This window comes from Odocoileus virginianus, chromosome 14, assembly GCF_023699985.2.
Source record: "Odocoileus virginianus isolate 20LAN1187 ecotype Illinois chromosome 14, Ovbor_1.2, whole genome shotgun sequence".
In the NCBI taxonomy this organism is placed as follows: Eukaryota; Metazoa; Chordata; class Mammalia; order Artiodactyla; family Cervidae; genus Odocoileus; species Odocoileus virginianus.
Window position 1 is genome coordinate 54,714,252 of NC_069687.1, and position 27,754 is coordinate 54,742,005.

General features: G+C 35.5%; 1 protein-coding gene across 5 annotated transcripts in view; it reads left to right on the plus strand.

Annotated features, from left to right (window-relative positions):
* The window catches only part of SREK1 (splicing regulatory glutamic acid and lysine rich protein 1), a 44,068-nt gene that overhangs the window by 9,960 nt on the left and 6,354 nt on the right, over window positions 1–27,754 (plus strand). For 2 of the 5 annotated variants that reach the window (XM_020910378.2, XM_020910377.2), the window contains exons 3-10: window positions 5,653–5,768; window positions 12,776–12,940; window positions 13,086–13,264; window positions 14,328–14,458; window positions 15,334–15,448; window positions 20,881–21,000; window positions 21,359–21,745; window positions 25,394–25,489. In XM_020910378.2, the coding sequence (XP_020766037.1) occupies window positions 5,653–5,768; window positions 12,776–12,940; window positions 13,086–13,264; window positions 14,328–14,458; window positions 15,334–15,448; window positions 20,881–21,000; window positions 21,359–21,745; window positions 25,394–25,489 (1,309 nt within the window). Of the gene's footprint in view, window positions 1–7; window positions 5,372–5,652; window positions 5,769–12,775; window positions 12,941–13,085; window positions 13,265–14,327; window positions 14,459–15,333; window positions 15,449–20,880; window positions 21,001–21,358; window positions 21,746–25,393; window positions 25,490–27,754 lie in introns of those variants that run through there. The other 3 variants (XM_070476764.1, XM_070476763.1, XM_020910382.2) reach the window with 3 other exon arrangements.

Sequence of the window (27,754 nt, forward strand, 5' to 3'; positions counted from 1 at the left end):
GTTGGTATCTCATATGATTTTTTTAAGTTATTTTAATCTCTGTCCTGTCTGTTACTACCACTGGCTTTCCTAGAAATTGGCAAGTAGATATGGTATGTTGTGTGTAAGAATGAAATTTGGAGATGGAAAGAATTTTACCTAATAATAAAATATATTAAAATGGTTATTATGTATATTTGAGATGTTATAGTTAGACATTAAAATTTTTTTTAATTGCTTACCTTCTTTGGTTTACTTTGCTTTATTGTATTTAATTTGCAAGTTTAAAGCAAGCTTTCTGAAATTAAATTGGTAGAGGAAATTATTTAAAATGTGTAAATAAGTGATTCTTTGCCCTCGTGTATACAATATTAATGAAATGTTATAAGTAAAAACAGTGTACACATTTTGCTAAGTGGGGGGTTATGTGGTAATTATGTTAAATAAAAATATTCATATTTTAAGGTTTACAGTATCTTCTTAAGGTAATTTACCTTTTTAATGAAACCATTATTTCTTATTCACTGTAATTGTTTGCTGTGCAACTGAAATTTATTTTACTGACTTCTTCTGCTGGTGGGTTGGAGGGTGGAGCTAGGGTTGGGGGTGGTGATGGCAGTTAAAAGAAAAACAATGGAAAACAATTTTCCAAAGTGTCCATCAAGGAAATAGTTGTTTGAGGGGGTAACAAGGCCAAAGGCCTTATAGTAATTCATTAATTTATGACTTAACCTGCTTTAAGAGCTAATTATTATTAATGCTTTTTTTTTTTTTAGTAATTTATGTTTACAGAGCCACTAACATATAATAGGCTGTGCTGAATTTGAAAGTCTGGTGTGTAATTAACTTTTATTCAGAGCACTGATTGTAGCATATGTACATGGATTTTATAATTGGTTATTACAATTTAAATGTCTTTAAAATATATTTTCACTGGTGGCTTGTAACGGTTTTACAACATAAAATTTTTACCTGAAACAGTCTAATGAGTTTCCATATGTAATGTTTTAAAACCATTTTTAGAAACCAGGCTAACATTAAAATAGTGTATAGTAAACAGTTTGCTGCACTTTCAAGTTTTTTTGCATATTTCAGAATGCCTGTTCTGGGATGTCAAAAACATTACAGTCAGATACAGTGATGTTATTTTTGAAGTCCCAGAGTAGGACCTTCTGGAGATTTTCAGATAAATTTGAAAGTGTTTTTCCCATGCCTGGGGATTATAGTGGGGTAGGGAGAATAAAAATGAACTGAAGTTAATCATTTGCTTAAATCTATTCTTATCTATTAATCTGTAAGCGTACAACGACCCTAAAATTGGAGAACAAGGTGAGAAAAGAGCTGGTAATGGTTTAGTTTGCATACGAAGTTCATACCAATTTTATACCGAGTAAACTGCATGGGAAAAAAATAAGTAGAAGGTTTATTAATGGGAATATTAATTGTATCAAAAAACTATGCCACCAGCAGCACAGACCTTGTGTGATTTTAGCTCACTACTGAACTGGAAGGGAGGATTTTGTTAGTGCAGCTCTGCTGGAACCTTGCTATATTCCCATAGTATGATTCAGATATTTGAAAAATGACCATTGTTTGTTATAAATGTTCAAGATTATGGGCATATAGAGGTTCCTTTTTTTGTCTGTTTTACTTGGTAGAATTAACTGCATATTTATTGTAATGACTTGAATATTTTTAATATTAACATTTTGAGACAAAATTTTGCTATTTTTGAACATGAAAATTCATATTTTTATTCTAGTTGTAGTTTAGAACACGAACCTATAAAATAATTGGTATTGGAAAAACATTCAGATACACATTTTTCATTGAACTAGTACAACAGAGATGAATTCATAGAACCTGAAGAGTGTCACAGTGAGCTATTAAAAGATCTGATTATGCACTGCAAGCAAAGTAATAATGTATTGTATTAAAAAAGATAGGGAAGTAAATTTGAAGTAAATCAAAGGAAAGAGTTCCAGTGGAGTAAGTTCTGTAAGAGGAGATGTACTGCGTTGCTGTAAGCAGTCTTCTGTTTACTTCACTGATTGTATTCTTTCCTTGATACTACAGAAACGGCATTATGAAAGAAGTGAAAGAACCATAGAAAAAAGTTGTAAGACTTTTTTTTCAGTTTCTTTCAATTTGCTGGGGTTTTTTGTTTGTTTTTAATTCAGACGGTAGTATCGTGAGAAGATCCTAAGCTGTTTAAATAATGTTGGATGTGTAATAGTTTCATACATATTAAGCATTAGCTATTGTTAATAAAACATGCCACTTCAAAATAAAATGTTATACTTTCATTATATTCGTCCAGCTATGACCTCTTTTTGTTGTTGCGTGCATCTCAGATTTCTTTTTATAAATGTTAACACTTAGAAAAAGATAAGGTCAAAGATAGGGTGTCAACCTAATCATCAGTCATAAGTTTATGTCCACATTTTCTGGTAGATGGATTTTGACTATTAATTTGGTTTTGTATGTTTTCTCTATGTGATATTTGTGCATTATTAGATGACTAGACTGGCCAAGGCAGACCTGTTACACTTGCCTGAGTTAGGCATTGTTTGCCATGCCACTAAACCTGCCGTCAAGTGAAACCTTCATTGGGGAAATGAGATCGGAGTCTGAACCGCAGAAGATGGACGCCCTGTCTCTGTTTTTTATTGTTTTACTTTAATTTCATTTCTTTTTCTTTATTTTGTCCCTTTTTTTTTGTTTTGTTTTGTTTTGTTTTGTTAAATCTCTTCCACTTTAACTCGTGAGCTGGTTTTCCAGTTCTTTGTAAATGGTATTCCATTAAGAGTTCATAACATTGCGTTGCAAATTATATTGGGAGATGATTAGTAGAACTCATCATTAACATAAGTTTTCACAGTAAATTAGTACACAGTTTCATGAAGCTCAGTGCTAGTTTCAATTGGTGTTTATAAACTGATTGAGTACATTTTGTTCCCGAAACACTAAAACAGTGGTGAGATTCTTATTTAGGAGCACGTTTTTTGATCTCAGTGTAACTTTTTTGCAGTTTTCTCCCAAGTCTGCAACTCACATAAAGACCAACTGATAACTTCTAATTTTCAATCTTCTCCCTTAGAATTTTAGGCATACACAATCATCAAGGAAAATAAGTAAATTTCTTATAACATTCTGGGGGTAGAGAACAAGAAGAGACTTTTCACTTTTATGATAGTTACTTATTATAGAAAATAACATTGATTTAAAAACAAAACACTTTTAGTTGCCTATGTGGGGAATGGATACTTGAGAAACTGTATAATATTTACTTGCGTTTGTATTTCTTTGCTTGAATTTTTGACTGACAAATGTTCAGAGATTGCTTGTTTCTAAATAGATTCTGAGGTTAGGGTGCATGAGAGAATTGTTTTCCTCTCGGTTGTCTTTGATGAGTACAGTTCGGGATAAATGCCAAGTGCTTATTTGCTTTATGCTTTTATATATTCTGATAGTATTTGGAGGATAAATTTGGTAGAATTTTATCTTGGATATTAGATTTTTAGATTATCTTTAGATTATCTTTTAGATTATCTTTAATGGTAATAATAATAAGTATTGTGCTTTTAGTTAGACTTAATACTTAAAATAGTTCATTATGTTGTGAGAGGCAGTGAGAGTCAGATATCCTACTGACAACTATTTTTAAGCCAAGAGTGAATGACTTTAAGTAATCAACTTTTGGCCTAGGTTAAATACCCTTTTTTGTTGGTATAGTCTTTCTGCACTGTTTTGTGTGTATAGTTTTGCTTATTTAATCAACAGTTAATCTTAAATTGGGACATTACTAAATTGGAATTCTTTGTTTTTTAGGTGCATGAATTAGGGTAGTAAAGCGTAGGATTTGTACCTTAGGACCTCAGTTGATTTATCAACATGTGTTCAGGTTTTACAAATATTTAAAAAAGAAAGAATACTTACTTTTAACAGATAAAACAGGTTTGATAGCAATGTAAATAGTATAGTATATATGTGAGTATACAGATAGATGTCTTAATGCTAGTAATTAATAAATACAAAATAATTTGATGTTTTCAAGTAAGATCCTCCCACCTTTTAATAATCTCTATGCATGTTAAAATCTGTGCTTATGCAGAATTTACTGAAATAATAAAATGACTTTGTTTTTGAAATTAGTAAATTAAGGTTATATAGACTTAGAATAAATAGACATTTGCTAAAGCTAAGAAAGTGTTATTTTTCTATTCCTGTGAATAAGGTATAACCACTATTTAAAGCAAATTTTAAAAAAATTCATCTTGAATTCCATCCACATTTAGAAGTGCATCCAGTAATTTTTTTTAGAGATTTATCCCTGCACATCTGGTTGTATTAAGTAGAATTTTACTGCTGAAACCCAGCGTTACGCTTTCTTGAAAATTTACTCCATGTGCTAGTTGCAATTTGGTGTGACTTTGTACAGTGTTTTAAATTACTTTGAAGAATTCATAATAGAAATGTTTGGTCAAGTAACACATAATTATGTATCAGTAGTTCTTCTGAAATTGCTGTGTATAGTCAGTTTTTCTTAGATATTTTATTTTTCAAAGGGTTAAGAGAAAGCAGAAAAAAGTGTGTGAAAGTCATAATCTTTATCAAAACTGATTGATTAGAATTCAGTAATTAAATGTGGCAAATTGATGGACTTAATTCAGAGTAAATTTTCATTTTTTTACTTGCAGGATTTCTTCTTAGTGTCTAGGATTATTTTAATGTTATTGTTATTATTATTAGGCACTTAAGCTGCTTTTTATAAGGAAGACATTTAGGCATTAACCCACCCCTCTTCAGATAAGTATACGTAAATTGGTTCTAAAAGTCAGTAATTTAAGAAGTTTCCTGAGACTCAGGAAAGTTTTTTTATTTTCAAAAATGATAGTTTCCCAAGGTATATATATTCTTTGGAACTGGATTCTTTTGGTCATCTCTGACATTGTTGGTGAGATGCCTCGTTAACTGAGTGGGTGTAGGCTTCCTTTTCAATTGAAGCTGGTTACATGCAGTAGCTTTTGTTTTTTTCTGTCTACTTGAAATTAAATGGAATCTATTGGAAGATTATCAAAATTGTTTGCATCACAAGTAGGTAGTTTAAATTAACAGGATAGGGACACTCGGGAATAAATTTCAATTCGCACATATTTGTTTTTTTCTTTTTCTTTTTTTTGACTAATTTGGTTATTTGCCATTTCTGGGGATTAAACTTTAAAAAATGTTCTTCTTTTCTGTATCTGATGTTCTGTGTGCTATTAGTGATGCAGCCAACACGAACGGTTGTCATGTGTAACACAACTTTCGATCACCGCGAAAACACCGTCCTGGAAAAGCGTCCATGCTTGATATCGTTTGGTTCATGAACATTAAGTTTCCAGTACAGGTGACCCATAGCTCAAAGTGTTAAATAATTGTCTACATTATTCAGTTTTTAAAATAATATTCCATTAATGAGATTGTTAGTCTTTGAAATTTTGCTCACTTTTATTTTTCCTAGTAGAGCAGGGTAAAAGGAAAGACTTAAGTTCTTATTTATTTCTTTATATGGATCTGATAGATTCATTTATTATTATTATTTTTTAAGTGCAAGGGTAATTGTAAAATCATAGTGTAAAGTTGTGTGGTGTTTCTGCTTTCTGTAATGTTTGGAACTTGCCTCTGCAGGTAAAATCCCAGAGGAAGCCAAAGCCCTCTCTTTATTGGCTCCTGCTCCAACCATGACAAGTCTGATGCCTGGTGCAGGCTTGCTTCCCATACCAACTCCAAATCCCTTAACTACAGTAAGTGTGAGACGATACGCCCTCTTCCAAAAGGGGTGAACATTAAACTGTGTCATCGGCTAAGTAAAGAGCTTAGAAAATCCTTTTTTTTTGCTGTTGTAAAGAGCTTAGGAAACTATTTCTAGTTTATTTTTATTATTTTTGGGTTGCGTCACCCAGCATGTGGCGTCTTAGTTCTCCAACCAGGGGCTGAACCTGCACTCTGTGCATTGGGAGTGCAGAGTCTTAACCACTGGACCACCAGGCAAGTTGCTATTTCTATTTTAAATACAGTTTTTTTAATGGAGAGGATTTGATTGAAATGTCTGCCTAATTTTTTCCTGAAGTTGTCACTGACCTGAAATGCCTTTTGGAATTGCTTATGAAGTAGTTGGGGATTCATTTACATTTGAGAACTGAAGTATATTATTCATTAGTAAATCAGTTACTGGGTCCCAGCACTGTAGCTAGCATGAGAAATTGGGAGAGTCTCGCACCTGTATTTCCCAGTTTAGGGGGACTAAATCCATTTGAAAAATATGAAATAATTTACTGTCTTGATAATGGGGAAGAAACGTCTCAGAGAAGCTTTTTTCTGATACTGAGAAAATGTAACATAGTAAAAATAGTTTTCTTAACTAAGCGTAATTTAATGCCTCCTTTGTGATTTCCAAGTGGTGTTAAAAAAGAAAAGACGTGCTGTTACTGAGTTCTTGGTTTATATAAAAGAATCTGGTCATTTATTTTATTTATTTTTTTTGGTCGTTTATTTTAAAAGAGGAGTCATTTTTCTGTAAAAATAAACCCAAGAAAAAATGCAAAACTAACTTTAATTGAAAGTTGTATTTAGCTTTGTGGTACTGGGTTATTAAAGGAGTGAACCAGTAAACTTTATGAGTATAGTTACTTAATTTATCCAAGTTTTAGAAGTGATTTTTGAAACTTGGAAAGTGCTAGATTTGAGGATTTTTACATGAAATTGTTCTACTGAAGACCTGTGTTATGATCCATGGGGGGAAAGTGCTTTTTACTTTAACATCTGATCATTTGAATTGCACTTTTTAGAAATTTGAGTTTGGGTATGTTTTGGCATATTTTAAGATTAATTCCTGAATCACCATCTTTTTTTCCCCTCTCCTCAGAAAATATTGTCTTGCTATTGTGAACATTTTTAGGTTTATTTATCAACAGTATAACGTCTTTATTATTTAATTTGTTGCTTTGACGGGAAATGATTCCTTTTAATTCAGCTGTAGATGTCTATTATGATATAACTTAATTCATGAAGTTATAAAACACGGGGAAGGTGGCCCATTGTGATCCTGCTCCTGGCTACTTCTCTGACCTTTTTTCCCAACTTGTTTCTTACTTCAGTCATATTGGCCTTGTTTTTTGGATATACCAAATATATTTCTGCCTCGGAATATTTATTTATTCTCTGCCTAGAACATTTCTTTTCTGGACATTAAAAAGATTCACTCTTTGATATGAGTGAATGAAACCTTTTATAAGATTTCTACTTAATAGGAAGATTAAGTCTATAAAATCTTCAGGGAGGCTGAGGTTTCTATGTCAGAAGGCAAAAGTTTTATATTGGGAGTCCAGATCATCTTTATCCCCTCAAAGACCGAAAGGGCACTCCCGAGTATTGTGTTGACCAAATAGTTTGTGTGGGTTTTTCATACATCTTAAGGAAAGACCTGAATGAACTTTTTGGCTAACTCAGTATTTAGGTTGTTTGGACCAGGGCCAGAATAGAGACTAATCTAAAGAAGGGTAGTTGTATTGTTACAGAGAAGCTATATCCAATAGATCTTTCTGCTATGATGGAGATGTCTGAATCTATACTATGTAGTATAGGAACCATTGGCAGCATGTGGCTATTGAGCACTTGAAATTTGACTGGTGTGACTGAGGCATTGAATTTTAATTAAAATTCAGATAGCCCTATGTGATTGGTGGTTACCATGTCAAGTGGCACAAGTGTTGAAGAATGGTATAGGGCAAAGAAGAGAGAGACAAAGTTTCTAAAGAAAAAAGACTGAATGATCTTTACATTTGAGAAACAAAGGGGTTGGGTTAGATGATTTGGAAAAGCCCGTTCCAGATATATAATTATATGTCCCAATGGAGAAATTTCTAAGTCAAAGGGTGGACACCTTGGAATACCTAGAAAAGTCTGTTTTAAATCCAGGCAGAACTAACAAGACTCATATTTGTAATTTAGCTTAGATGTATATAATAATTCTCTTGCACAGTAGGAAGAAAATTGAAGGTGTGACCCTCAATCATCTGAATGTTAGACTATCAGAGGCAAGATAGAAAAAGGAGTGTCATTAGAGGCAACATATGGAAAGAGGCTAGATCATTCATGTGTTTTGAACTAAAGATATTTTCTACAATGTTATGATAACTTGATAGCAACAAATCTAAAGTCTGTTAGCAGCAAGATAGCACAGATTATGTTAATAAAAACTATGAAGGAAAAAACGATGATGCAGTAGAGAGGAAATGTGGCTCTCATAAGGTCAGGGAGAACTTGGAGAGGATGACTGACCGGATGGTTGAAGAATTCAACCAGCAGAAGCTCGGGTAAGAGCTTTTTAGGGTAGATGGAATGCCAGGTAAAAAGCCCTAAGTGAGAAAAACGTGTGTTCAAGGTACAGAATGGCTTGGTTTCAGGTTAGGGCTTTAGGGAGGTAGGGTAGAAGTGGTTTTGAGATTAGAGGGGCAGGTAGGGCACTGATTATGTAAGGTTTTTAGGCCACAGAAGTTTGAATTTTATTCTAAAGGGTTTTAAGCAGAGATAAAATTTGATGTGATGTTTTAAAAGGATCACACATGGGTTGCTATGACAAGTGTAAGTGATGCTGATTTCATAAACTAGTAGTTTTGCCTTTAGAAAGTATTGTTAAAATTTTAGTAGATTGGCAACAGTATAACAATATGTAGTTGGTTAACTTAATTGGCTTAAATTGCCCAGGTGAAAATGAAAGGAGCAGTGTTTTTGTTTCTTAAAAAAGTCTTTTCTTGAATTTGCAAAATGTTTCATTTTCAAATTCTCAGGTCTATCTTTTCAAGTTTAAATTCACACTAAAGCATGTTTCTTAATGTTTGAACTAAAAACTACTGCAAATAGTAAGAATTGACAGGGTTTCCAGTTCAAGATGGCAGAGTTAAAGAACGTACACTCGTCTCCTGCAAAAGCACCCAAATCACAGCTAGCTATTGGACAGCCATCCACTGGAGGATCCTCAGTTCAGTTCAGTTCAGTCGCTCATTCGTGTCTGACTCTTTGCGACCCCATGAATTGCAGCACGCCAGGCCTCCCTGTCCATCACCAACTCCTGGAATTGACTCAAACTCATTTCCATCGAGTCGGTGATGCCTTCCAGCCATCCCATCCTCTGTCGTCCCCTTCTCCTGCCCCCAATCCCTCCCAGCATCAGGGTCTTTTCCAGTGAGTCAGCTCTTCGCATGAGGTGGCCAAAGTATTGGAGTTTCAGCCTCAGCGTCAGTCCTTCCAATGAACACCAGGACTGATCTCCTTTAAGATGGACTGGTTGGGTCTCCTTGCAGTCCAAGGGACTCTCAAGAGTCTTCTCCAACACCACAGTTCAAAAGCATCAATTCTTTGGTGCTCAGCTCTCTTCACAGACCAACTCTCACATCCATACATGATCGCTGAAAAAACCATAGCTTTGACTAGACGGACCTTTGTTGGCAAAGTAATGTCTCTGCTTTTTAATATGCTGTCTAGGTTTGTCATAACTTTTCTTCCAAGGAGCAAGCGTCTTTTAATTTCATGGCTGCAGTCACCGTCTGCGGTGATACTGGAGCCAAGAAAATAGTCTCTCAGTGTTTCCATTGTTTCCCCATCTATTAGCCACGAAGTGATGGGGCTGGATGCCATGATCTTAGTTTTCTGAATGTTGAGCTTTAAGCCAACTTTTTCACTGTTTCACTTTTCTCTTTCACTTTTTCCTCTTTCACTTTCATCAAGAGGCTTTTTAGTTCCTCTTCACTTTCTGCCATAACGGTGGTGTCATCTGCATATCTGAGGTTACTGATACTTCTCCTGGCAATCTTGATTCCAGCTTGTGCTTCTTCCAGGCCAGCATTTCTCATGATATACTCTGCATATACGTTAAATAAGCACAGTGACAATATACAGCCTTGATGTACTCCTTTTCCTATTGGGAAGCATGTTGGTCCATGTCCAGTTCTAACTGTTGCTTCCTGACCTGCATATCCTGGAACCCACCAAAAAAAGATCCTCCACGTCCAAAGACAGGAAGCCACAATGAGACGGTAGGAGGGGCACAATGACGATAAAATCAAATCCCATACCCACCAGGTGGGCAGCCCACAAACTGGAGAACACTAATAGCAAAGAAGTTCTCCCACTGTTGCGAAGGTTCTGAGTCCCACATCAGGCTTCCCAGCTAGGGGATCCAACAAACGGACTAGGAGGCCTCAGGGAATCTGACTTTGAAGGCTAGTGGGATTTGATTATGGGACTTCACAGGACTGGGGGAAACAAGAGACTCCACTCTTGAGCAGAAACAAAATCCTGTGTATGCCAAGACCCAGTGGGACAGAGCAGTGACCCCACAGGAGACTGAACCAGATCTCCCTGCTAGTGTTGGAGGGTCTGCCGTGGTGGTGTGGGTTGGCAGTGGCTTGCTGTGGGGATGGGGAGACAGACAGCAGCAGTCCTGGAAAGGGCCCTTTGGTGTAAGTCCTCTCGGACGTCACGATTAACCCAGCCACAGAGCCTATGTTTGGCTGAGTCATCTCAGGCCAAACAACAAACAGAGAAGGGGTGCAGACACCCCCATTGGCAGATAATTGGATTAAAATTTTACTGAGGATAACTCTGCCCACCAGAGCGAGTCCCCGTTTTTCCCGCCACCAGTCCTTCCCATCAGGAAGCTTCTACAAGCCTCTTAGCCTCATCCACTTTAGGGCAGACAGATGAAGCAAGAACAGAATACCTCAGTGGCTAGAACCAAAACCACACCATGGAAAGTTAACCCGGATGAAAAAGCAGAGGGTTTTGTCTCACATGAATGGAAAGTGTAAAACTCCAGAAAAACAAGCAAATGAAGTGGAGATAGGCAGGCTTCCAGAAAAAGAATTTAGAATAATGAGAGTGAAGATGATCCAGGATCTTGGAAAAGAGTGGAGGAAAAGATTGAGAAGATGCAAGAAATGTTTCCCAAGGAACTAGAAGAACTAGGATAACTGATGCAGAAGAATGGATAAGTGACCTGAAAGAATGGTGGAAATCACTGCCACAGGACAGAATATAGAAAAACAAATGAAAATAAATGAAGACAACCTAGGAGACCTCTGGGACAACATTCAGGGCACCAACATTCTCATTATAGGGGTTGCAGAAGAAGAAAGAAAGGACCTGAGAAAATATTTGAAGAAATAATAGCTGAAAAGTTCCCTAAGATGGGAAAGGAAGTAGTCAACCAAGTCCAGGCAGCACAGAGAGTCTCAGGCAGGATAAACCCAAGGAGGAACACACTGAAACACATGCTGATCAAAGTGATGAAAATTAAAAACAAAGATAAAATAGTAAAAGAAAGGAAAAATGACAAATAAGATAAAACGGAACTCCCATGAGTTATCAGCTAATTTCTCAACAGAAACCTCTTCAAGCCAGAAGGGAATGGTGTGGACACTGAAAGTGATGAAAGGGAAGAACCTATAACCAAGAATAGTTTACTTAGCAAAACTGTTGTTCAGATTTGATGGAGAAATGAGAAGCTTTCCAGACAAGCAGAAGTTAAAAGAGAATTCAGCACCACCAAACCACCTTTACAACAAATACTAAAGGAAATTCTCTAGGCAGGAAACACAAGGGAAAGAACCTACTGGAATAAATTCAAAACAGTTAAGAAAATGCTAAAAAAAAAAAAAACAATGGTTAATAGGATCATTGTTGTTGTTCACTAGCCCAGTCCTGTCTGACTCTTTGTGACCCCGTGGACTTCAGCATGCTTGGCCCCCTGTCCCTCACCGTCTCCCAGAGTTTGCCCGAGTTCATGTTCATTGCATCGGTGATGCCATCCCGCCATGTCATCCTCTGATGCCCTCTTCTGCCCTTGATCTTTCCCAGCATCAGGGACTTTTCCAGCGAGTCATCTGTGCGTCAGATGACCAAAATACTGTAGCTTTAGCTTCAGCATGGAGGAGGGAATGACAAGCCACCCAGTATACTTGCCACGAGAACGTCATAAACTGCGTAAGAGGCCAAATAGGATCATAGTGATAATTACCTTACATGTAAATGGATTAAATGCACCAGCCAAAAGACAGACTGGCTGGACAGATGAGAACATGTGCATGTACGCACTTCCACTTAGCACATCACTCTACTTAATCCCCCAAGTTGTATGTAATTATTTTATATTGTTAGGTTAATCATGCTTCTATTATGGCTTGCAGTTGTAATTATCTTTTGTTTTGTGTCTGGCTATTGATTGTGAAAACTGATCTTTTACTATTGTGACTATGTAACTGTTATTCAGTTAATACTACTGTATCTTGATTGGTCAACAGAAAAGAATAGAATTCTCTATCACTGAATCTACCATTTAATAGGAAAAAAAATAGTAAGAATTCACTGTTTGTTTTTAATGTTAAGTTTAGAATTAAAATACCCAGATAGTTAAGAAATACATTGTACTTCTTGTTATATTGAAAACCAGTGTGACCTTACTCTGAATAATTCAGATGTATACCTGGCTTAAATTAGGAGTCCCTAGTCTCTTCCCAGTCTTACTGAATTGATCAGTATTGTTCAAGATGAGAGACTGGTAATGTTAGTTTGTTTGTTTGCTTGTTTTGTTTTTGTAATTAACTTTTATTGGAGTGTAGTTTCTTTATAATGTGTTTCTACTGAACAGTAAAATGAATCAGCTATATGTATACATATATCCCTCTTTGGATTTCTTGAGAGTGGTAATTTTTGACACTAACAGAAAATACGTGTTGTGTTGATTTTCTTATAGCTGGGCGTTTCCCTTAGCAGTTTGGGAGCCATACCAGCAGCAGCGCTAGACCCCAACATTGCAACCCTTGGAGAGATACCACAGCCACCGCTTATGGGGAATGTGGATCCTTCTAAAATTGATGAAATTAGGAGAACAGTCTATGTTGGCAATTTGAATTCCCAGGTAACTAATATAAGAAGAAATTGAGTGTTGGGGCCTTTTATCTTTTTCCCTTTCTTAAAAATCGTATCAATTGGTAAAGTAATATTTACCAGATTTTTTTTTAAGAAGAATATACTTTATTAAAACTGTTACTTTGTTTCTTCAGACAACCACAGCTGACCAGCTACTTGAATTTTTTAAACAAGTTGGAGAAGTGAAGTTTGTTCGGATGGCAGGTGATGAGACTCAGCCAACTCGGTTTGCTTTTGTGGAATTTGCAGACCAAAATTCTGTACCAAGGGCCCTTGCTTTTAATGGAGTTATGTTTGGAGACAGGCCACTGAAGTAAGAAACACTAAACAAAGAAATTTTAATGATTCTGGAAAATTTTTAAGTGTTTTTTATGTAATTAAGTTTTTTTTTTCTTTTTAATAGTAATTGGCAATTTGTGGAAAGGAAGACTGTGTTAAGTATAAATGAAACACATGAGATATTTACCATTTTAGCTTTTAAATTAATGTTGCATTTGAAGACATGTTACTTTCTAGTTCATAACGTCTAGGTTAATATTAACATGTTTATACTGTACGTGTTGACTGTAGCTCTTTTTCCATAGGCTTTAACAGGTCAGGTTAGTTTTGCATTATTATGCTAGACTTAGATGGTCTAACATATGCATTGAATTTACAGTAATATAGAGATAGAATTTTGGTAAATCCAAAATCTCAGAAATGTCTAAAAATAATACATTTTAAGGTTTGCTTGCATTCTTGTTTGCAAAGTGAAAAATTGATAAAGCCTTATAGATACTCAAGACCAGAAATTCTATTTCATATAGATTATTGAGGTGACAGTTTTATTTGAATTCTGTAGATAATGATCTTAGCTATGCAGTTTGGTCAGGAGTCTGCTATTAGAGGATAAGAAATGATGTTCTTAGTGAATGCTTGTCTTTTCACCATGCTAAAGTGAGACACACCAAATTCATTTATGTGCCTCAGGGGAACCACTCTTAGCCATGAAGGGAGAGTTTTTTATAATCTAAGAATAGAAATGACTCATTTTAATACTGGTGTTACCATTTTAATTTATTTTTAATTCTAAGCTGTGTGGTAAAGCTGTTGTCCTGGTCTGTTCAGGTTGTTAAAGAAGTTAGCTAGGGTTCAGTTTTTCTTTTTATTTTTCCCCTTGCTTTTGCCTTTGTTAGCAAGAGATGATGGCAGATGGAAATGAGATGAATCATGGTTTTGAGGTTGGTTTTAGTTATTCTGTATTTAGCTATATTATTCTTCATGTGCTTTTGAGATGTCCTCAGATTTGTAAATGTGTGTACCTTATAAGCAGTTAATTGTTGCAGGTTTTGTAAAATATGGTGTGTATTTGTGATATGCTAATATTTTTAATTTAGAATAAATCACTCCAACAATGCAATAGTAAAACCCCCTGAGATGACACCTCAGGCTGCAGCTAAGGAGTTAGAAGAAGTAATGAAGCGAGTACGAGAGGCTCAGTCCTTTATCTCAGCAGCTATCGAACCAGGTAAGGCCACAGCGTTGTTACACAGGTCTTAGTTGATGATCATAGACTCTTAGAACTGGAAGGAATTTTAGAAATTATCTGTTAAGTCCCTTCATTTTACAATAAGAAGACTGAAACTCAAGAAAGTGTAAGTGACTTAACTAGCGTCAAAGGTTGAAGATGTATTTAGCACAAATGTCTTTTTCCATGATACTGAATTGAGGTACATTAGCTTGAGTTAAATCAGTTCTTTATGTTTTAATAGCAAAATCAGTGTACAGAACTGATTTGCTTAAAGCAAAGTATAAATACTATTTGTGAGACTAAAGACAAGAGTAAATATATTTTAAGTGTTATGACTAAGCAGATTTCATTTTTCCTTCAAAGTTTTAATTTTAAAAATAGACAACAGAGACCACAATTTAGGAAAAATAGAGACTATTTTAGCAGGGTAAAGGAACATCTTTTCAATCTTTTGTGTTGCTAACTATAAAAATCCAACCTAAAAATGTCTAGATGGTTTACGTTTGAGCAAATTTTCTAAATTAGCACTCAGAACTTAAGCTTCAATTCTAGGAAAATAAATGGAAAAAGGAATTAAAATCACTGTCATAGGAATTACAGACATGTTATAATCGTACATTATGGCAGCAACAAAATACTACGAACAGCTGTTTATAATCATCTGGTTTATATGTACTGCTGCAGGGTGGCTGCACTCAACGAGTTTATGCAATGACTTTCTTGGATGTTTCTGAAGGATAATTGCACAGGAGGAGGATGTACAGAGAGTAGGCCCCTTGCACTATATGTGGTACATTCCACTTGTGCCTGATTATTAACTGGGATCTTTAATTGTTCTGAGCTTACACTGCAAAGTGGTTTTTTCCTCCCAGAGTCTGGAAAGAGCAATGAAAGAAAAGGCGGTCGATCTCGTTCCCACACTCGTTCAAAATCCAGGTCTAGCTCAAAATCCCGTTCTCGAAGGAAAAGGTCACAGTCAAAACACAGGTGAGAATTTCTGCTGTCATATTTTGAATGTTTTTTGTTTTTGTATTTACCGTGCCTAAGATTTTCTTGAGTTTTTGTCTAAGTTTCAGAGTTTAGAAATTTCACTGGTGTTTACCAGAAAGTATGGTTACTCTTAGATATTGCTTTAATTATAGCACTATACTTAAGAATGAAGTTTTATCTAGTAAATACATATTTTCAACTAATTTTTAGTTTTAGAAGTTGGTTTTTTATCTTAAGGTGTTCTGTTCTTGATATTTCTTAAAAATTAACTCATTATAAAGAATTGGCAGAACTTTTTCTTTCTTCACATTGGGAAAAGGGAACATATGGTGCTGAAAGTACTGGTAAAGTTGCATTTTTGGTTTTTTTTTCCCTCTCCTGTTCCCCTCAAGGTCTGGGAAGTACTACCCCAGACCTAGATTTCAAGTAGTCGCTTTTCTGCAGTACTCTGCATCAAATGGAGTACTTTAAGTCTTTGTACTCTTGATGATAAGAGCTGCCTCCACCCACTTTGGGACCTGAAATGTAGGAGTAACTTGCAGTTTTAATGGCAACTATTGTATTGTGCTTAAAACTTTGTTTCTATTCTATCTTATTTTTGAGCATGGCTCTGTCATTTTAATGTTCTTTTAAAAATATGTTGTGTGTGGTGCAAAGGGGATCTCAAAACTTGGAACACCATCTTGATTGAAAGTAACCTCAGAATCAGGTCTAACAAGATAAGTTTTATTGTCCTCTTTAAGATGAGGAGGGAGCTGTTACTGAACTGTGAAAATGGATACAGTAGATCCTAATTGCATGTTATATGTACATACATATTCATACTCTGAAGAGAAGAGATAGAGAAAAGTGTGTGTGCATGTTTGTTGGGAGGGTTAGAGAAGGAGGATTTCAGGGGAGGGCAAAAAGGACCAGTATGTTCTTTGTTGAACTTCACCAACAAGCTGAGTTCAGTCTTAATTTCCTGTGCTAATCAAGGAGATTGAGGCAGTGAGATAGGAAAATATGATATTCTTTTTTAAAATTTATTTTTTATTGAAGTGTTGTTGAATTACAGTGTGTTAATTACTTCTATACAGCTGAAGTGACTCAGTTATACATATATATTTGTTCTTTTTCATATGGTTTGTCACAGGATGTTGAATGTAGTTTCCTATGCTATATTACCATATAGCATATGTTTATCCATTGTAGACATATCAGTTTGCATCTGCTAATCCCAAACTACCACTCCTGCCCTCTCCCACCCCCTTCCCCTTGGCAACCACCATACTGTTCTCTGTGTCCCTGATTTTATTTCCGTTTTTCATTGATAGGTTCATTTTTATCATATTTTAGATTCCACATGTAAGTGTTATCTTATGGTACTTGTTTTTCTCTTTCTGAGTTCTCTCAGTTAGTATGGTAATCTCTGATTGCAGATATTCTTAATTAGACTAGTAAACTATACTTTTAGCTGTACTGGGGTATACTTCCCTATTATTATTAGATTGCAAAACTCCTTTTGGAATATGATTTTACTCTCCATCCAAGGCTGTACAGTAAGGCAAATTCACGTCTACGAGAAGGAAATTGCCTCATGTACGAGGAAGAAGTCAGTGTAGCAGAAACCGGAATTAGAGAAAGAAGTGTATAGATTCAGTGGTACTAGGTTATGGATATTTCTATAGGTCAACAGAGTGGTAAAAGAAAAGTATAGAAGTGAGTGAAAGAGTTATAACTTTCTGAGGAAGAAAAAGACCAATGACTTGACTCTTAATTTGTGTTAATAGAGCCATACTCCAAATCTAATATGTTAGTGGTATTCTGTAGCTGGAAAAAAGCAGAACTTAATGATTAATATCATCATTTTCTTGATAATTTCTTTGAAGCTTTCTCTGTTGGGACATATAATTTATCTATTTTAAGGTTTTTACTCATTATTTTAAGTGTATTTGGATATTTTCCCCTTCCAAGGATTAGTGGAGGGTTAGAAATTTGTTAATTATTTTTATTCATGGGAGTGGTTTCATGGAGGTCTGTCTAATGATAGAGAGTGAGAAATTAATTGTTCTTGGCTGGCTCATAGTCAGGCATACCTCATTTTGTTATACTTAGCTTTGTTGTGCTTTCACAGATATTGTTGATTTTAACAAATTGAAAGTTTGTGGCAGTCCTGCATTGTCAGATGATGATCAGCATTTTTTAGCAATTAAGTGTTGTTGGCCAAAAAGTTCATTCAGGTTTTTCTGTAAGATGTTAGGAAAAGACCTGAATGAACTTTTTGGCCAACCCATTTTAAATTAATTATGTACTTTTTTTTTTTTGGTAACACAGTGCTGCTGCACACTTAATACACTACCTTGTAGAGTTAATATAACGTGTATATGCACTGGGAAGCCAAAAAGTTCCTTGGGCTTGCTTTGTTGTGATGTTCCTTTTGTTGCTGTGGTCTGGAACCTGACCCACAATCTCTCTCGAGGTATGCCTGTATACCTTTTTTATCAGCATATACTGTTCTTATACAAGAAGCTTTTACTAAAATCATAAAGAAATGCAAAAGAGGATGAATTTTGTTGAAAAAAAGTTCCTCAACCAAGAACATTTGACTTAAGGAACTCCCTCCCCCTCTCTACTGTAGGAAATGCCAGACATTTCGTCCTCCCCCCCACCCCCACCCCTAGTGGGATTGGAGACTTTCAGCTCTTTCTCTGACCCACTAGACCTAGCCAGGAGTGGAGGTTGCAGGATCCCCTTACTCAGAGGCCCATCTTTTTCTACCTTGTTAGTGTTCTGATACTTCTAGAACCTTCCCCTGATCTTTTTCCTGTTCCCTCCCTTCTCTCTGTAGGAGGGAGGAAGGAGTTATTTGTTATTATCTTAGCTAGAACTGGGAAGATGTGTTTCCACTCTGTCCAAATTTTTATTGTGTTTTTTTCATAGGGGCAGGGTTAGAAAAGGTGGGTAGTACTCTATTGTAAAGTTAAGTAACCTTTACAGACCAGCATAGGAACTGTAAGACATTTTATAATATTTTAATGGGAAGCAACTGACTTACAAATGAACTTTGATGCAACATAATGGTAAGTTGCCCTTTATTTACAATTTAACCTGTAAGTGCAATTTTGTACATTTATGCTAAAATGAGAGCTGCTAATGATGGCTCACGTCTTTATCTTTGATTGGATTCGTTTTGCTCTTGACTTAAAGCTTTTAGCTTTCCTAATCAGGATACTTAAAGGCAACTAGTGGGTGACATAGACATGAAATATTTATTGTCAAAATTAAAATGCAGTAATCACTCTTGAGCAGTGAGTTTCAGACTCTGAGCACCCACAGCGTAAAGTGGGAGCCATGTGGTTGTCACTTTTTTGTGGTTTTTGTTTTTTTGTTTGTTTGCTTTTTTGGTGAGTGCTTTTTTATTATTAACTTTTATTTGTTAGGACTATGGTTAGTTTTTATTAAAAGTTTCTTAATTAAGACTGAAAAGCAGTATTTGAGGAAAACAAAATTATTATTATTATTATTTTTTTTTTTTAGCAAAGTTAACAGACTATTAAGTACATAGACGCAAAGGCCCTTTAAAACATTACCCTTATGTGGGTGTCTGTAAATGTACTTAAAAATGTTGTAAGTTTTGCAGTTTTCCCCTAGTAGCTACTACTTGACCCTAGTGTCTCATAGGTTATTAGTGATGAAGATTTCAACAAATTAGTAATTATTTTCTTAGATTAAATTGTGGTATGAAGATAAATGAGTTGGTTAGAAAGCATCACTGACTCAACTGACATGAATTTGAGCAAACTTTAGGAGATAGTGAAGGACAGGAAAGTCCAGCGTGCTTCCCTGTGTCACGAGGAGTTGGACACGACTTAGGGACTGAACAGCATAAAGATAAAAGTTTAATTTTTAAAGCCATATAGTAGATTTAGTTGAAAATTAACTGTTGGAGAACAAATTTTAACTAACTGAAAAGTGTTTTATGAATAAAATTTCATTATTAATTGAGGATTGTTTGGAGATTTTTTAGGTTTCATAGCATACTACCAGCATTTAACTATATATATTTCTTTTATAAACTTGTTTTAACCTAATTCATGAAAGTATTACTATCAAGATGAGTTTTAATTATGTAAGGCATACTTACAGAAGTTCATTTTACCTTCTTGGAATAATTTTTCACTTATATTAATTGTTGGTGATGTAGATATTGGGAGTAGGAGTTTTAATCATTTATTCTGCACCAGAAACTGTTAGTCATTTTTCCATCCATCATCTGTTTTAATCATGAGGGTCATAAGAGGTGTAGGTATGGTTTTTACTCCAGTTTTTAGATGAAGAAACTCAGGCTTAGCGAGGTTAAGTGGTTAACCAGAGTTCTCTCAGCGGTTGTGTGGCAGAACTGAGTGTCAGAGCCAGTTTGTTTGTCTCTAAAGCCAGTAAGTCTCATCACTTGTTGTATACATTCAATATTGTCATATTTTAATGAATAGTTTTAGGATGCCTCAATATGAAAAATGTCACATTATATATGCTATTTAGTTGGGAGAAGAGCCTAGAAAATTTTAAAATTGGAAGAACAGTTATTTTTCCTCCAAGAATTCTAGGAATAACGGTTTCTTTTAATGGGTCTGTATATGTAATTATAAAATCAGGGCCTTTGCAAATTCAGTATTTGATTATATTTAGCTTTCACTCATGGGTAAGATGTTTGGTCTCCTGTCACACTAGCACCATCATTAGTAGTGTGCTTTCTTACACATTCTTCTTAATCTGTGTTATGACAAACAACACACAGCTGTTTGTAGAAACCATTGAACCATATAACCACCAGTCCCTGTCAAGATAAGCTGTAACCACAAGCAGTCATATTACATGCAAGTCAAGAGTTAAAGACAGGGATTTCCCTGGTGGTCCAGTGGTTAAGACTTCACCTTCCAATGCAGGGTCTGAGGGTTTGATCCCTGGTCAGGGAGCTAAAATCCCACATGTCTTGCAGCTGAAAAACCAAAACATAAAATAGAAGCAATATTGTTAACAAATTCAATAAAGATTTTAAAAATAGTCCATGTCAAAATAAAATCTATTAAAAAAAAAGTTAAAGACAGTTTATGATATGAAAATATGGACTGAGAGAAATCGTCTGTACTAATTGAAGCATGTAATACTTAGCAAAGGAAGGTCACACCTGAAACTATCAACTTAAATCTGACGTAGGAAGTAACTTAAATTCCTTCTCTATTTCTGTCTTTGTATTCTGGGCAATAAACTGGTAAAGTTTCCAATAAATTATATAAGCTATCTGAAGTGTTATGTAAAGAGAGTTTTAAAATACTGATAAATACTGTCAAGTTTGGTGTTAAAATTCTCCCATTTGAAAGATCTTAAGTATTTATAAATTGAAATTCTGAGACTAAGTTTTGATACTCTAACAATTTGTCTTTCTTTAGGAGTAGATCCCACAATAGATCACGTTCAAGACAAAAAGATAGACGTAGATCTAAGAGCCCTCATAAAAAACGCTCTAAATCAAGGGAGAGGCGAAAGTCAAGGAGTCGCTCACGTTCACGGTGAGTTTTTTGAATTTAAGGGTAGTTTTCTCATGACCTCATTTGTTAAAAATCTGTTGTGGTTTAAAATTTTAATGAAAGAAATTAAACTTTTTTTCTGATTGTTTAATAATTTAATGTCGATTGTCATTGATTTGAATATGATGGTTAGTATGACTCATGAGATTTCCAGACTTAATTCAGCCTGGTAATTGTTTCATTTAGCTTCATGTACATAGAAATTATGTAGACATTTGTATGTAATGTCTTATAGCTGTTATCAGTTGTTTTGTATTGATAATTGTTGAGGAAACAGGTCCTTTTTGGGGAGTAGAATTATTTTAGTTGTGAATTTATTTATTTATTTTTATTTTTAAAGGGACAAAAGAAAAGATACCCGAGAAAAAATCAAGGAAAAGGAAAGAGTGAAAGAAAAAGATAGAGAAAAGGAAAGGGAAAAAGAGAGAGACAGGGAAAAGGAACGTGAAAAAGAAAAGGAACGGGGTAAAAACAAAGATAAAGACCGAGATAAAGAACGGGAAAAGGACCGAGATAAAGACAAGGACAAAGAGAAGGACAAAGAGAGAGAGCGGGACAAAGACCATGAAAAGGAACGAGACAAAGAAAAGGAGAAGGAACAAGACAAAGAAAAGGAACGAGAAAAGGACAGATCCAAAGAGATAGATGAGAAAAGAAAGAAGGATAAAAAGTCCAGAACACCACCCAGAAGTTACAATGCATCAAGAAGATCTCGTAGTTCCAGCAGGTTTGATAATGCTTCAGCTTTCTACCAAGAGGCTCACTGATGACAGTTTTAAGTGAGAGGGAAAATATTATTATACATGGAACCAGTACAGTAATGGTAGAACTTTTCTCTAGCAGAGGGCTTGCTACAGTATTGAATCAGTGAGGAGGAAGAGATGGTATTGGGCATAGTTATTTGAAAACTTAACTGTCCCTTGTAATCCACTGCTTTAACCTGGCAGTGATGCCAGTGACTGTTGTTGCTGTTGCTTATTATTTTCTTGGAGGGTGGGATGGCAGGGGCAAGCTTTTTATTTTGGATTTGGTTTTATGTGGAAAAGTTGACTGCTTATTAGGCTTCTATATTTCTTTGAAATGAGCAGTAAATTTAACTCTAGGAGCACTGCCATCAGGGCTTCCCGGGTGGCACTAATGGTAAAGAACCCACCTGCCAGTGCAGACGACATAAGAGACATGGGTTCGATCCCTGGGTTGGGAACATCCCCTGGAGGAGAGCGTGGCAGCCTACTCCAGTATTCTTGCCTGGATAATCCCATGGACGGAGGAGCTTGGTGGGCTACAGTCCAGAGGGTTGCCAAGAGTCAGATGAAGCAACCTAACACACACGCACGCTGCCACCAGGTGGCAGCAGGTTGCCATAGTAACAGCAGCAAAGGAGGACCTTCCTTAGTTCAAGAGCATCTCAACCTGTATCCATTGCTCCAGATGATATTGTCACTATAAACAAATGGAAGTTCCTAAGTTGTGTTAAAAACTGTATCTTAAAAATACTTAAAAACATATTTTAGCAAATTTTAAAGATATTTTTAAAAGGTTTTTCATAGAGAATAATTTGAGACTGGCATGTGCATTTCCTAATGTTTTTGCTTTGTGTTTTAATAGCTTATTCTTAATGCTAGTCTTTGGTTACTTAATTGAAGATAATTTTCTAGCATTTATTGAGTGCTTTACCATATGCAGATTTTGTGTCTTCAACGGAGTTTTTCATGACTAATCTTATTTAATCCTCACAGTAAGCCTGTGAGAAGACTGTTATGGTTTTAAAACATGAAGAAACCAAAGCTCAGAGGAAATTTTCCATCTGCTCTGCACTTTAGTTAGAAGCATGGTAGTACAGTAGCTCTTTCTCTTCTGTGATTGTTTAAATGAAGACTAACTAGTACTTGGTACTGGCTTTTAAAAAAATTCTTCAGAAGTATAAAGTTGAAGGCAGCAGTATATGTTAAAATGGAACTTCAAATTAGTAGATCTTTGCTATATTTCAGCACATTGAAACAAAACCTGAATAATTTCACTCATTTGCTGTGGGTATCAATTAAGCCTTATGGTGTCTTTACTGCAGTTATTTTATTGGTTGTGTTTCACACATTCCTTGATGTTTATGTTTATGCCTTTCACAACACCAAATAGTGTCCTGATTCTTTTCAAATTCATTTGAATTTACATTTTCTGATGACTTCAAAATGTTTAATTTTTTCATGCTTGTTGTTAAAGAAAGTGTAGATAGTCACATTCAGTTCTTAGATAACCTCTGGGGGCCTGGAGAATAAATGCTGACTAATGTTGGTTCCTAAAGGTTCAGTCGTTTGAAATGATTCATGCTTTCAGAAGAGCTTAGTGAAGAGTTTTAAATTTTCTTTTAGCATTTTTCTTCCTTTCAGCTGCTCTGATTTGTTTAGTGAATAGGAAACCTGTTAACTGCTGAGGAAGATAGTCTACTTGGTGTTTTTATTTCCAACGTTGTCTTCTGAGCTACGTTTTTTAAAGAAAAAATTTTGATATTTAAGAATAATGCTTGAAATTACAGTCAATAAGAATTAGACCAACAAAGGGAAAGAAAAAATTTATTGAGCACCTCCTGTGCACCAGACATTAGGCTTGGTACTTTACAGATATTATCCTAATCCTCATGACAGCACAATGAGGCTTGAGTTATTATCTCCATTTATCCATTGGAAAAACTAAGACTCAGATTAAGTAATATGACCCCAGTCATGCAGCTGGTTAAGTGTGAAACTGAAATTTAAACGTCAGCCTATTTAACTCCAATTCTGCATACTAGCGCTGATAGCTTCTTTTTCAACTAACTGACATCCTGGATGGCTGTCTATCAAGCCTGTCTCTCATCACTACTAACCGGTAGTTATTAGATGTCCACCCATACATAGTGTTCCTGAAATACAAGTAAAGAGACACTGATGAAGATGGAGCCATTTTGTATAAAATGGGATACACTGACATTCTTATGCTATGAAAAAAGTTACTCCTAGTGTGTGAGGTAGGGGGAGGGGTGCTGCTACAGAATCATATTGATTGAATGGAGTAATGTCATCTAATTTCCACAGTAGGAAGTATAATTTTAGGTGACTTGGAGATAAAATTAGGTAATGGAAGCAAGAACCTTAGGAAGAGCAGAAATTTGTGTACTCAAAGTTCTTGAACTCTTTCAGTCTTCACATCTACTGTGTATACTACATATAAGCATTGTCTGGTTTTTTATTTTATAGATGAAAAATGTACACAAAATATTTTATTAGCCTGGAATCAACTTACTGACATAAGGAGAACTTGAAGTCTAGAGGATTTGGTTGTTTCAGTTCTGTGGCCACTTATCATCAAAGCTTTTTGTGAGATAGATCATTGGCTACATTAGTCATTTAAGAAAGAAATCCTCATACCTCATCACCCGAATAATAGACATCTTGCAGTTCATTGTTTCTAAGTTGACCACTCTTAGAAATGAAGTAATTTGTTAGATAGTATCACTGACTCAGTGGACATGAATTTGAGCAAACTCCAGGAGATACTGAAGGACAGGGAAGCCTGGTGTGCTACAGTCCATGGCGTTGCAAAGTGTTAGACACGACTTAGTGACTGAACACATGTAAAATTATTATTAAAAGTATGGGTCATTCAGTAATATGTGAAGCAAAACAGTTTTTAATAAAGTTTTTAATAATCTTGTTTATTTAATAATTATTTTTTACTTCATTATATTTAAATCCCAGTTTTTAAGTAATTTCCTTATATCTAAGTAACTTGTATGCTCAATTTTAAATGACTAGAACAACAATAATGAAGTGATAGGTGGTTGAGGGGGTAAAAGCAGTTTCTCTGTGAAGTGAACTAATGTAAATACTCCTTAAAGAGGCATTCTGCATACTTGGGTTTAGAAAGTCTGTATGTTGCAAGCCTATTTATTTTTCACTTCTTGAAAAGGGCCTATTAACTTGTTAAAAAAATAATCCACAGTGGGGCAGCAAGGAGCTAGATGCATGGCGGGATCTGGAAAGCAACATGCTTTAGGTGTTGAGGAGGAAAATATGTTTAACGTAAGAGAGAATATGAAACATCCATTAATATTTTTTCTGCTCTAGAAATTGCTGTCCAAATAAATCACATGTAAAGGAGATCATCTTTCTAATATGAAATCTTAGAGATATTTTCACGGGTCTGTTGAATTTATGGTTCATCATTTGACCTGTACTAAAATTAGATGATAGAATGTTTTCATGAAAGACATTAGTTTAAACTGACCTTTACAGAATACTCTTCACTTGAGAGCATTCCAGACCCTTTTGCTTTTGTGTATTTGAATTAATATTACTGGAATTACTGGTTTTTAAAATGACATATTTTTTACTTTTAGGGAAAGGCGTAGGAGGAGGAGCAGGAGTTCTTCCAGATCACCAAGAACATCAAAAACCATAAAAAGGAAATCTTCTAGGTCTCCATCCCCCAGGAGGTAGGTTGAAAGCATGTTCTAGAACTGAGGAGGAAGCGGGGGGAAATTATCTCTTTTCAGTCTATTATTTTTATAACTTTATATTTTGAATGAGTAACAATATATTAGTTTGGTTTAGAAATCTGGAGAATACAAAAGTTATAAATAGATCTTAACTTCCATGATGTGTCCATCTATCCTGTCCACACAAGTAACGACTGTATTAGTTTTTTTTGGTATATCCTTCCAGTTTTGTATATAGGAGCAGATGAGAATATATAATTTTTTATTTTTGAGAATATATAATGTTTTTTTCATCTTCTACAAAAGGTAGTGCCAAATGTACACTGTTGTACAGTTGCTTTTGTCATTTAACTACCAGAAGAACTTTCTGTATTCACCAGAGTACTGCTCATCCCTTTTTACAATTGCATGGTCTTCTGTTGTCTGTTATGAAACCAGCCTACAGTAGAATAGGTTCTCTTAATTTTCTTTTTATAAATTATATAAGTCTGTAATGAATAGCTTTGTATTTACATAATTTTGTAGTGTGCCAGTGTCAACTTAAAAAAATGCACAGTGTGAGAGTTGTGAGTTGTTTTGTTTGGGGCAACATGAGGACTGCACCCTGGGAGACAGCCCCTTGGACAGCGCTGAGAAACTGCTCCAGAGAGGCGGGGAGGAGGACGGAATATATGTGATTGTGGTAAAGGGAGAGTGCGTGCAGTCAAGCGTGTTTATTTTTACTTTTTTAGAAAGTTTCTTCTGGTCTTGTGAAACTTTGCTAGTCACAAGAAACAGTCGTCACCGTGAAGGGCTTCAGTGCATTTCTAGATATGAGTAGATATTGGGCTATGTGAGTAGAACTGGGCTCATAAAATCGGCTCCTGAAAATATCTTACTCTATGAAGATCTGTCGTGTCAGTTTTCCCAGAGCACAGTGCCTCATTTCTGCTTTCCACCCTGGGCTTCCTCAGAGGGTGTTGGAGGTCAGCAGCTGCAGCAGAACATGGTTTAATCCTTGTAGAGGTAGATGGCAAGCACCCATGGCAAGTGCCAGTTTGTGGACGACACCAGTGTGCAGAGACAGTTTCTGTAAATGGTATTGGTGGGCCAGAGGGTGAGTGTTTTTGTAGTTTTGAGATACTTCCTTCTGTATTGTCCTTTATAAAGGTTAGTGGCAGCTTGCACTTTAACCAGCTGCAGTTTGAGATGCTTGTTTCCCTATAGCTCCTGCAAATTGTTTCCAAAGCTGTGGATTTTGGTCCATCTATAGATGAGAAATGGTACCAGTATAAAGTAATTTTCATTGCATTTTTCTTAAGAGTGAAGTGACCATCTCTTCATATATTTGAAGGCCATTTGTATTTCCTTTTCTGTGAATTGTATACATTGCCCATTTTTTATGGGGTCTGTTTTTATTTTTTCTATTTTCAGAAATTTTTTCTGTATTGCAGAGGTGATTCTTCAGTGACTTGGTTTCAAGTATTATTCCTAGTTTGTCATTTCTTAGAAATTGTTTGAAACTTAATTTTATAGATATTTTTGACTTATATAGTTTAATTCCTCAAGTTTTTTTCTTTTGTGACTTTTCCATTTTGAGTCTTACAGGTAGAAAAGTCTTTCCTATTCCAAGATTATAGTAAAATTCCTTCATTGCTTTTTTTGTACTTTTATACTTTTAATTTTTGCATTTACATCTTTGATCCATTAGGAGTTTATCCTTGTTTGCAATATGGCACATGGATACAATTTTATTTTTCCAAATGCTTCTTTGTTTTCCAATATCATTAAAAACCCAATTTTCTTGATACTTATTCCATGTTTCCTTTGTCATATACTAAACTTTCCTGCTTGTGTTGGCGTCTGTTTCTGGGCCTTATGTGGTATTGGATTGGCTTGACTGATGATTGTGTACCAGTAGTTCCTCATGCTTTTAATTATACGTATTGTATAGTATTTTAAAATAGTTAGTAAGGTCTTTATTTCCCCAGGTGGTACAGTTGGTAAAGAATCCGCCTGTCAGTGCAGGAGATATAAGAGACGCGGGTTCCATCCCTGGGTTAGGAAAATTCCTTTGAGTAGGAAATGGCAACCCACTCCAATATTCTTGCCTGGAGAATCCCATGGACAGAGGAACCTGGCGGGCTATAGTCTGTGGGGTCACATAGAGTCGGGCATGACTGAGTGCGCACGTGTGCGCGCACACACACACACACACACACGTGTGCGCGCATGCATACACACACACACACACTTTTCCATACCTCTCATTTCTCTTTTTTG